General features: G+C 35.9%; 1 protein-coding gene across 1 annotated transcript; it reads right to left on the bottom strand.

The window, feature by feature from the left end:
- Nucleotides 1-457: 457 nt before the first annotated feature.
- On the bottom strand, nucleotides 458-9,633 carry LOC123978247 (adhesion G-protein coupled receptor G2-like). Its single transcript, XM_046061414.1, has 12 exons — nucleotides 9,630-9,633; nucleotides 8,684-8,858; nucleotides 7,134-7,296; nucleotides 5,658-5,792; nucleotides 5,458-5,568; nucleotides 5,337-5,373; nucleotides 4,713-4,813; nucleotides 4,341-4,462; nucleotides 2,381-2,649; nucleotides 2,183-2,276; nucleotides 1,788-2,074; nucleotides 458-606 (listed from the first exon to the last, which is right to left on the bottom strand). The coding sequence occupies exons 1-12, from the start codon at nucleotides 9,631-9,633 to the stop codon at nucleotides 458-460; spliced, it is 1,647 nt and encodes a 548-aa protein (XP_045917370.1).
- Between the last annotated feature and the right edge of the window lie 2,917 nt (nucleotides 9,634-12,550).

Below are 12,550 nucleotides of genomic sequence, written 5' to 3'. Positions count from 1 at the left end.
GTTGTACTTGAGTATTTCCATTTCATGCTAATTTATACTCTACTACATCTCAGAAGCCAGTATTCTACTTTTTAACTCCACTATTATTCAATAACAAATTCGGATTATTAATATACAATATAAATCAATTAATAAATTATTAGATTATGTATTAAGCTACCCTGCAGTGTATATAAAGTAGTTGAAATTAGCTGCACCTTTACCAACTAACATTAGTGATGCTTACACATCAATACGTCAATAATTATCCAATGATAAAATTTATTTTATCTGAAATGGGCCATTCTGCATGTTGAGTACTTGTATTTTTGCTACTAGTATATTTTGGTATGTAAGCCATACCATGCCAATATTTGAATGTACTTAAGTATTTTTACATTGTGGTATTGCTACTTTTACTTAAGTAAAGTCTCCAGAGTCTCCATCGCTCTTTAGTCCCCATTCATCTTCCAAGGCTTTATTGTTTTGCTGGCATTTCCGTGTAGGGGTTCTCAAAGCTGTCCACGCTGGTTGTAAGTGTGTTGGTGGTGGTTTCATGGTGTTTCTTGCCACTGTTTCTCTCTCCGGAGTGTCTGGTGTTGTAATAGTAGACAAACAGGAAGAAACCTGCCGGGCAAAGAAAGATGGTCACTCATAAGGACAAGCTCAGTCTCTGAAATGTAACGTACTTTTAGTTCATCCCTACATTACACTCATTGCTGATGTCATACATACAGTAGGTGGGATATATTTTCACAGTTATCCACCCTTTTACTTCCCTTGTCTTTCAGGTTTTAATATAGTTCAAATGAGAATAATACAAGATTCAGAGCACTCCATGTTTTAGCCAATGCTACAGTAATATGATGGCAGGGCAGTTTGATTTGAGTCGAATAAAGTCAAGTAAGTGACATTTGAGTATGTGTGAGTATTCTATTACTGTTAGGGGCCAAAAAAAGTGGAGAACAAGTGGAGAGTGCCTATATTAAATGGACAGTGCTCTCAAATCACACCCAATCAAGATGTTTCTAGTGTCTTCTTAGAAAGTAGTTCCAATGAAAACACTGATACATTTTTCAAATGTCATGAGCACCCAAAATAAAACAACAACAAAAATTACACTCCTATTGGATTGGAGACAATAACAGATGTATAGCATCTGCTGTGGCACCATGTAAACTTTGGTAGAAGCAACAAAAGTTTTTTGCATTGTACACGTGTTGTGCATTGGCCTACCATTAATTACACATGCAAAACTATATATATACATTAACCACAGGGCTGTGAAGCAAGATGTAAACACAACAGTGACATATCATGTTATAAAGTTGATATGGCAAACAGTTGCCCATTTACACATCAGCAGACACATAGCATTCATTTGGAGTCTTTCATTTTTGGACTTCACCAACTCCTGAGGGAAATATCTGCCTCCTAAGCACCTAAATGCTATACTGTGTTCACAAGCAGCAGGTTGCAAACAGTGAATTCATGAGAGCCTTTGAATTAAAACCAGCTGCCGGCTGACACAACAGTAAAGCTGTGGGCCATAAAGTAGAGCTTAATTAAATGTGAGTTTTTCACTACGCGCGACCCCTTTCACACTACGGATAGTCTATTCATCTGTTGTTAATATAGAAGTATTAAAGCATCCAAGCAGCTTTATCCTGTGAGTAAAGAAGTAAAATCCCAACTACATGAGCAGTGAGTATAAAATAAAATAATTTACAATGTAAAAAACAATAAATTTTAAAGATTGTTATTTAGAATTGCTGGTTTATATCCAGGCTGATCACAGTTGTGGATACCTTGGAAAGAATTGAGGGTTGTGAAAATATAGTAGGAAGGGATCTGGAGGGCACCGTATGCAAAGAAGGCAAATCCCCATGTGATACCCAGAATGCAACACAGTCCGAGGATGGTTACAATATTTTTGCCACTTCTGCTGGCGTTGCTAATGTTGCCTGTTCTGGTTCTCTTAAGACAAAAGAACCAGGACAGTATGATGATGAAGGTCGTAAAAGTGAAGAGGAAGACCACCGCATAGTAGGCTATGTTGACAATGTAGTGGACGTTCCTGTCTGTTATCCAGCACCTTGGAACAAACCGACATGTCAGTGAAGGAATGGAAACATTGCTTTATTGTATGATTCTCTGTATTAAATATATAATCAACAGTCTTCAAAATTATTTGCCAACTCACATGGACACTTTTTCTTTAGTGTCATTAGTGTAAACACTTTCTTCACCATATTTTCCCATGATGACCAGGATAATCCCAATTACACAGGGTAGTACTGGAAATGGAGAACAAAAATTAACGATAAGCAGCTGACCACTGAATTGCAAATTTCGTGTCCATGATTAGGTCCAACAGCAGGAAATGATGATGTATACTCACCCCAAGCGGTAATTGAGACTTTCAGTATGTAGTGGCGGATAACAATTTTGCCCCCCATGTACAGCTGCAGCCAGAGGTGGAAGGCCTGGATAGCAAACCAAGTGAAAGTCGCCAACAAAAAGTAGTGCATGAAAGCTGCCATGATTGTACAACCCACGGTGTTGTTCAGGTTTGCCACATAGTTGTTGATCAGAAAGGAGAAGTCAAGCAGGAACGTGGCTGACATCAGATGAATGAGAATCCATGTGGTGTCACTGGTCTTGATCTCCCTGAGATTATAGACAATAGACAGATCATCATATTCTTATTCTGTAACCACTGTCCACATTACATTTTTGGGCTATTTTAATTAATTAAAGGCCATGGATGGTTTGCATCCTGCCGAAGCCTCTCTCTAGTGCTTGCTTGGGTGGGTGATTTGCAGGCTTATCAACATCCCCACCCCTCCTGTGACCCATGGTATGACTGTAGGACTACTTGTATTCAGAGCCAGTCAGCAATGGACATTCAAAATAATAGGCTCCTTAAAATCACAACGTAGTCGCTTGGCGCCGCAGGTTCTCTCATGTAAACAAAAAGGGAGACAAGCCCTCCATGAGTAAACAGCAGGCCTCTAGAGTAACCATGGCAAAAGCTTCTGTGTGCAATACATAACTAAACTGATAGACCTTCATCTAATCTTGCAGGGATGCTCTGTGAATTCCCTCCTGTTGATGTCCTATAGGCCTAATAGATTCTGGAAACTCACAAACAGCGAGGATCAGTCTCTCTTCCAATTATTTGTGCTGCACTTTGTGTACAAAAAGTTCAACACAATTCAGCAGCTAATATTTGATCTGATTAGTCCTACATTAATGTTTAAGTTGAGATTTACAAGAAATATTTTATTGCTACTGTGTAAAGGGAATACTGCTGGTAAAAAGCAACTTATTTGTTTAAAGTGTTTCCTAACCACATGTTATTGCACTTTTGTGTAACTACTTAACAGTATGTTTTTTAAAAGTGCACAATACACTATAATTCATTACTCAATTTTGAGCATACAAATGCGATTAATCGATTGATAAAAAATTTCCATCGTTTCCCAGCACCAGTATATATATATATATTTATATATATATATATATACAATATATACATACACACACACACACATACACATATGTATATACCTACAGGGGCTCTTTCTCAGCATTTGGTCTCTAAAGAGTGCAAAGTGCAGTATTTGTCTTAAAATATTCCTGTGGCCATTCAAGGTGAGGATAGTGACAAATGGGATTTTTTTTTTTTCATGCAGCATTCATTGGTTACATATTACATATTCCCAAAGCATTACCACAAGGAAGCTACTATTCAGTCTCATTTCCCTACAGTGTTGTTCAGTTTTGGAAAGCGGGTTTATTTACATGATCTTTCACCACAGTAACGGCTATGAAATAACAGAGCTATAAATGGGATGTTTTTTATGTTTACTTGAATGGTATTACCTTAATGTTTTTTTTACTATTGCAGACTTTGAAGCTTGTTTTTTACTTTACAAATATTATAAATAAGTAGGCTAAAGAATTACGCAAATTTGTGATGTGGAATATAGGCTACCTGTGGATGTAACTGAATCGATTTTTACCAGTTAGCTTCATCTCCTTATATTTGTTCACTGTGTTACTTCTGACTGAAATCAAGATTCATCTCTCATTCATCGCTACATTATGAGAAACCTCAGCAAGCAAATCACCTAAATTTTCATCTTTCTCTCTCTCTCTGGCTCCCTCTCTTCATATATATATATATATATATATATATGGACTGGACTATATATATATGGACTGGACTTATTTTATTTAGAAGACAATAACACATTCTTTTGTGTGGATGTTATTTCTTGATAAGTTCCTGTATGTTTCTTGAAAATAACAATTTAATCTGACACTAATTAGAGACAAAGTTCAGTTATTATTACCTTTGAAAGAAGTGCATATAGAAGACTATGCCGAGGAAGAACATGGACAAGCCACAGCCAACTTGAGTGATGATGGTGAGATTGTTCAGGTTAGAACTAGAAACGGTTTCATTTGGAGGAGCCTGCAAAGAGCAAACATTTCAAGAACACTTTTAAGCACTATGTCACAGGTACTGACAGTGGTAATCAGGATGAATTATGATGCACTTAATTACCACAGAGAGAAATGTAATACTATGGGGGAATTTAAAAAGGAGGTAGCTACAGTACAGAGTGTAATCAGCCAAGACGGTCACACAGAGGAATGTCCAAATATGTGTATTCAACTGGGAATGTATATCATGAAAGTTTCATAATAGAAAGAAAACACACCATTAAGATAGCAAAAAATGTCAAATGGGAACACTGGCATGTAATGTTCTCTCCATTTTGTATTGTCAGACATCCGTCACTGGTCCAGTTTGGTCGGCTTCCTAAAAGACAGAAGCAGAGTATGCAAACAAAACTGGAAGGTTCACGAGTGCATTTGAATGAAGAACATCAGGAAGACTTAAGCATCAACGCTCCAGCAAGTCAGGTTTAATCCAATTTGCCCCAATGTCACCCAGAATTTAACTAGTTGCTTTGTTATCTTAAGAGTAGTCAGTTTAATTTTAACTTTTTGTTTTCTACAAATTATTTAAATCATTAACATGACAAACACTAATAAAATAACAAATAATCATAACAAATGATCATAACAAATGATCTGACCATGAGGACGCACTTTCAAAGAGGCATTTCTCTGAATGTGTCCCGCAGCAAAGACACAAGTGTTCTTTATTTAACAAATACCATCATCAGAAATGGACCTAATAAGCCTTGTTTTTACAGCAGACATTTTGTTCTTCATCCAAGTCCAGTTGCCCTTGACCTCAACCTTCGTTGGATAATCTTGCAATTTTTTTTTAAGCAGTATCTGACATCAACATGCAAATTATCAATCGGTACCAATACCTTGACCATCCCATGATTGACAAGATGGAATTCCTTTCTGTAAAGAAAACAACAGAATTGCATTAAAAATATAGAAGTACAAATACTACAAATTTGAAGATGCCCTTGTTATTTTACTTACGTATGTCAAATTCTGAAAATTGATGTTTATTTTGTCTGTGAGATTGGTGATATTGGCTCCCATTTCAACTGCTAAAACCTCATTACCTAAAACCATGCTGTTCTTTGCATCCTGAAAAAAAACGGAACAATTACAAAATAGTAACATGATCACAGTATCATCAGTATCACTGAAAGTGAAAATGAGACATGTTTTCTTACCTTGGCCAGATTGGTGAATCGCATAAGAACTGCAAATGCGACACTAACATTCGAACTGAAAGCTTTTTCAAATGCTTCTTTTGGCACTGTAACTGATCTTGAAAATGTGGCCATAGTATCTGTGTTGTCTATAATCTGCAAGCAAGAGCAAAACAAGTGTGCTGTCAAAATTGTTTACAGTGTAGTGTTAAAGTCTATATAATAATGAAACTGTTCACTTTAATTGCATCCAATTTTAATTTCAGGAAACTACTTCCCTACAAAAAATTGTGACCTGTTTTTAAACATTTACATCTTCAGTAAATGGGCTTAAGCCTGAGAGAATAAAGTTATTTTTAAAAGATGCTATTTGTGTATGGAAGTAATTGTAATTAGTTTTTTAAAAATTCACAATTTTGGAAAATACTGCGCTACTGTTGTGATTTTAAGGATATGTACATGCTGTAAATATTTCTTTATGGTCACATTTTTATTCATTCATCCACTTATTGTGGGCAGTTTCAGATTCACGTAGCAAGTTTTGGTCTGTATACAGGTACAATGGTAACTCTGTAAAGTGACACAATGCACCAGGCAGTTGTTTGCCAATAAACTGTTCCAGCAAATAACTCTCCCTAAAACCACAAATTGTTTTATGTTTTTTAATTAGCATGGCTCTGTGGATGACAATGTCGGTCTCTCTGTCAGTCAGTCCACCGTTTCCATACTAAAATATCTTAGTAACTATTTGTTGGATTGTCATGGCCTTTTGTGCAGACATTTAAAAGTTTTGTTTGTACATTTTGTCAAGACAACCATTGGCCGGATTGCTATGAAATTTGTGTTTGAAAGTTTATGTACCCCTCTGACTGAAATTTGGTGATCCTCTGACTTTTGTCCTAGCACCATTATGAAGTCAAATCAAATGTTTTTATCTATACTATTTATGAGAAATACTTGTAAAACTAATGACATTCCCATCAGCCTCAGCTGTCTTTTGTGTTTAACACTAATTAGCAAATGTTAACATGCTAACACGCTAAACTAAAATGGTAAATATCAGCATTTTAGCGGTTTCTCCAAAATACTGCTGTGCTTACAGAGCTGCTAGGATGACTGCAGACTCAGTCTTATTACGTTTTTGTGTACATATAGATTAACCAAACACGACACATTCACTATTACGCTATTACCTATTAACTCTTTGAGTTGGAATCTGACCCAAAATCTGCCCAATTATCTTCATAATTCCCCAAATTTTGTCCTTTATTAACCTCACCACAAATGATTTTCCACATTAGAGACATAATGGCTGAATGACACATACTTAAAGTTTATATTGACCACTCATTTCATTACTCTCAGGTTAGCAGGTGACTGAGATACTCACCACATCATAACACATACTGTTATTCTGAAGTCTGTACTGAAATTTTTACTCTGTTAATCTGTTGACATAACACATGTATGAAGGTCAAATAAAAGTAGTCCACCTACACTTATACTGTCATTTGGAGACTTATAAGCAAAGAAGACATTGTCTATGCTCGTGGGGTCCGTTTCTCTCTTTAAGATACCCGTGACTCCTTCTCCCACATTCAGTTCAGCTGAAGATACATTGATGGTGGCGGCAAGGTTGGCCATGTTGTCCATCATTTTACTGTTGACAGATAGAAGAATCTTGATCCCATATAGTCGAAGTACTATGCATGCCTTTTAATCAGTACTTTAATATGTTTTGCACATTCTTCCTGTTTAAATTTCTATGTTTAAACGAATAGATTGAGCAAGATGAGAAGACCAATACATACTGTCAAGTAAGTGAGCTGAATCGTGGAAGTAATACGCTTAGCTCAAAAAGTGGATGCAGGGAGAAACAGCTAGCCTGGCGGTACCCAAAGTAGAAAAATCTGCCTATTAGCACCTCTAAAGTTCACAATTTAATACATTCTGTCTTGTTAATGTGTACACATTCAGAAATGTTAAGATTCATGGTTTTATAGTGAGTTTCATGCTGTAACAATTGTTTGGTCAACAACAGCGGGGAGCAGTGACACTGTGACATTTCCTGGCAAATTGTCATTTTTGCATTTCTGTTAATGAGTGAGCATTAGAGGTGACAGATTTTAAAACTTTGGACAGAACCAGACTTGCTGTTTCCCCCTGCTTCCAATCTTCATGTTAAACTAAGTTAACTAGCTACTTGCTAAAGCTCCACTGTGGTACTATTCTTCTTATCTCACTCTCAGAAGTAGTTTATTACATTTATTTGTCAGGGATCGTGTACAAAAAACATTAATTTCACACACCAGCAAGGTCTCATTCACACTTTGTCATACCCCAAAAGAATGATCTTTTTCTAAACCAAACCAAAGGCTTTCTAACAAGGGGTTAACGAAACGGTCGCAGTTTGGTTTTCTTGCACCAAAGAAAAAAAAATGGACACCATATCTCCTAATTATGAGAAAATATGTTTCCACAAGGATCTGTCCTCGGACCAATCCTGTTCACTTTATATATGCTTCCTTCAGGCAATATTATCAGGAAATATTCCATAAACTTTCATTGTTATGCAGATGATACTCAGTTATATCTATCGATTAAGCCAGATGAAACTCATCAGTTAGCTAAACTTCAAATGTGCCTTCAGGATGTTAAAACCTGGATGACCTGTAATTTTCTAATGTTAAACTCAGATAAAACTGAAGTTATTGTTCTGGGGCCTAAGCACCTCCGTGACGCATTATCTAAAGATATAGTTTCCCTGGATGGCATCGCCCTGGCCTCCAGCACCACTGTGAGGAATCTTGGAGTTATCTTTGATCAGGAGTCAAGTCTCACATTAAGAAAATTTCAAGGACCGCCTTTTTTTTACCTATGTAATATTGCGAAAATTAGGAATATCCTGTCTAAAAATTATGCAGAAAAACTAGTCCATGTATTTGTTACTTCTAGGCTGGATTACTGCAATTCCTTATTATCAGGCTGCTTGAAAAAGTCTAAATGTCTAACTATTTCTCATAACAAATTCATGAAGCACATCTTACGCAGCTTGGGTAGCATCAACTGGTTTTCCTGCTTCAATTGTTACTGTTATATTGAGATCTTTGAGTTTCTCTGTATCAAGTCTAACATCTGGGCCCCTCACTGGCTTAACACAGTTGAGACAGTTTTCTTCTGGTGCTGTGAGTTTGATGAAGTACTCGTCCACGCCGTTTCCACCTGAAAGGAAGTGACATCAAGTTTTATTTCTAGCATAAGCTAGCATTTTTGACAACTTGAGAAGATTTCACTACTGTCAGTTTAATTCACCAGGGCATCTTTTATTTTTATTTTAAATTGTTATACATTCCACTTCCCTTCACTAAATCAAACATCTGCAAGGTAAAATATACAGTAGTACAGTGGAAACAGCTGATCAGATCTGCCCAGGTCAAATGGATCACTATAAGCAATGAATTTTTTTCTTTATTTCTCATCCATCTTACCATCTAAGTAATTAATGTAATTACATTTGTCTATTTATTACATGGACTTAAAGTAACAGCTTTGTTATTTAGTGACTCTTTCAAACACTTTTCAAATTAATGTAAAAATGTAATTACTGTTGTATGTTAAGGGCCAGGTAGGTTAGGGTAACTTTTTTTTTCACTTTTTTCCTCGTCATGATTTTAATGTTCAGGCAGCAGAAGCTGATGGGTTGCGCAAGACAAGTGTAATAGGAGTAAAGAAAACATTTGAATTTACTGTAGATTAATTTTTTTTTCATGAACGAAAAGACATGATAACAAACTCTGGAAGCAGACAGCTTGATTGCTTCAAGCAATTAGAAAAAAGTGTTTGTAACGATTCTGTCCCAAGCTTTTTGATCCATATAAGCACTTCACCACTTTAACTGTGATCACTACACACAGTTTCCACTGTATCTAACAGACTGGAGAGCTGCAGAAGCAGCACTTACACATTCATTTTTTGCCATGTTGGTGAACTTACCCATGTTGGTGCACTTCTGTTCATCATAAGTAGACTGTTTACATATGGTTTCTGTATCCAAACATCTAACCTGGCAAGGTCCTATTAATAGAAACATTGTCAGTACCCATCCACAGTAAAGAAGAAATATAAGCATAGTGGGACAAAACTATAGAAGCATACAACTTCAGAAAGTTAATATCTAAAATTATTTAGCAGTGTCACTGACATTACTTATTTGAGTATATAAAATTGGTGAACTAAGGGTACCTCATTAACCCTTAGTAAGGGTGGAAAAAAGTGAATATTAGATGTCTATATTGTTTAACTAACAGTTGTAAATTAATTAAAGATAGACTTGATTTATAATTAGAAATTCCCACTTAATATTTTTATTAGCTCTGTTTTTGTCATTTGATTTTAAATGAACTGTCAGAAGAAGTCGGCTTACCTGTGACAGTCTGATTGAAGATGCATGTTGAATCTGGATAATAAGAATTATATATTAACAAAAACAAATTATAAACTTTTATGTTTCAATCTTTTATATTTGTGTCTTTAAGGAAGAACTGTTGTTTTACATTTGTAAAGGGCCAGTTCACCCAAATCATACACACACTCACACTCACACACACACTCACACACACACGCACACACACACACACACACACACACACACACTCACACACACACGCACACACACACACACACACACTCACACTCACACACACACACACACACACACACACACACACGCGCGCGCGCGCACACACACACAACAAACAAACAAGCAAACATTTATATTTTCAAACTCTCCTCTCATCTGTCCTCATGCACTGGATAATACACATTAAGAGAGAGTAGAGTGAGTAGAAATGAATTGTGTGGTGCTCATAAAATTGAAAACTGACACTGGAAAATGCCAGATACAGTTATATAATATCACCTGTGAGGCCAGATACTGTGACGTTGCATTTCTTTCCTTCCAGGATATACAGACGTCTTTTATTGTTGATTTTCCCTTTTAAAATCTGCAGTACATAGGCACCATTCTTTGTCTGCAATTGAGGCGACTGTTCACTCCACATTGCTATTAATCAAAAACAGAAATACAGGAACATTTGTATCTTATTGAAATGCTGATGTTTTTAAATCAGCTATTCTGTGAGTTTGACAAGTTGTTTGCACTCACGTCTTCCTGTAGCATTTTCCTGCAGAAATATTATGCAACCATTTTTTCCTGAGGTAAAGAATGGAATCGTGTCAGGTTGTAATTTAATATAAAACATTTTTTGTTGATATTAAGTCATTAAACTGTACACACAGCAGGCTGAAAGGTGTGGCCCTATTTACTCATAATAGGTCATGAAAACGAGCCAAACTGTGTGTGACGATTTCACTCGTCAGATGGAGACCACAAAAATACAGTTCTGTTTCCCAGTAATTTATCATCATTTGAAAAACATAAATAACAATAGCAATTATGCAAAAATATAGGTGCACCCTTCCTCCTAGACTTAGCGTGCTGTTTGGTGCCCCCAGCAACAACATCAATAAAACACATAATAACCATAATACAGCATGTACTTTAGCTAAGATTTTACAACAATGGTTAAAAAAAAAAAACTAGAGCCTGAAACATTTATATAGCTTGTGATCAATCAACAACTAATGCAATTTAAGTAATTATCAAGTATTTTAATTGAAATTAAAATTAATTAATTATTGTTCGGACTCACTGTGATTCCAATATTGTCCTGCATCAATGACACCACTGAAGTTATCAGCAACAAACAAATAGTCAGTGGTCGTGGTCAAACATGTTGTGAGTTTGTCACATTGGACTTTAGTGCACTGATTGCAGTTTTTTGAAGCTAAAATACCAGAATCAAATCACAAAACAAGTTAAACAAAAATGCCATATTTGTAACACAATATTTTATACAGTATAAAAACATAGTATTTGTTAAGACTTTTCCAGTTCGCTATTTTCATGCTGAACAAATACCATTCCTTATGAGAATATGTGATATGCATGCACAGGTTTGAAGTAAAACAGAGACAAAGCTTTCTATCAGGCTTTAGTACTTGGAGATTGTGTCTACTTACAAACATGAAAAATCCACAGAAGGCCCACAAAAAATACCAAAGTCATCCAGTTCATGTTCTTTTGATGGCATTAAGGGTCAGACAGGATGTGTGATCCAGTCACTGCAGGTTTTTTACTTCTTACCTTTCTTTGGATGAAGTAATGTCAAAGCACTGAACAGCAGCACTGAAAAAGAACAACTGAACCTTTTGACCTGATGAAAATGTTGTCAAGCTGACTTTGCATATCTGCCCGCTGCAGATGTTTTGCTTTGCAAATCTGCTGAAAATGCCACTCTCTCCCATGCAAAATAAACCAAATAACATTACGCTTGGATGAAAATCCAGAGATGATACAACAGAATGAATGGTGGTTGTGACGTACTGTGGCTTGTGTAAATAACATTATTGTTGTTTTGGAGAAATACATATCAAGGGTGAGGACAACTTTTACCAAAATGTCATTAGGAATACTTTTTTTTAAGTTTTTTTTAATTTTTCAGACAAAGATCATGTCTACTAACTACTTTTTCAATTTTTAAAAAAATAAAAAGTAAATGTTAAATATTCAGAAGGAAAGTCTAAAATATAAGAAATTAAAATAAATAAAATTTTTCAAACTATAATAAAGTTATAATTTTTATTTTTTATTTTACTTTAACAGTTATTTGAAACGGATTGGCCTGCACACGTCCTGTTGTGGGAAGTTTCTCAGCTTCTCCTTGAATGCTTCAGTGACCATGTTCACCAGTGTTGCAGCCTTCACTTTTGCAGCAATGTCCAGGAAGTAACACAGCTTGGACAATGTGGATCCCAGGCTTAATTCCACAACTAGCTCAAAAAGCTTGGAGTGC

Source organism: Micropterus dolomieu, linkage group LG10, assembly GCF_021292245.1.
Source record: "Micropterus dolomieu isolate WLL.071019.BEF.003 ecotype Adirondacks linkage group LG10, ASM2129224v1, whole genome shotgun sequence".
NCBI lineage: Eukaryota > Metazoa > Chordata > Actinopteri > Centrarchiformes > Centrarchidae > Micropterus > Micropterus dolomieu.
This window is presented reverse-complemented; position numbering and strand designations above follow the sequence as displayed.

Excerpts from the sequence above, each read along its gene's own strand:
- LOC123978247 (XM_046061414.1), bottom strand. Across the intron at positions 2,075-2,182 it reads ACTAAAGAAAAAGTGTCCAT|GTGCTGGATAACAGACAGGA; the intron begins GTGAGTTGGCAA and ends GTTTGTTCCAAG. Across the intron at positions 607-1,787 it reads AACCCTCAATTCTTTCCAAG|GTTTCTTCCTGTTTGTCTAC; the intron begins GTATCCACAACT and ends TTTGCCCGGCAG.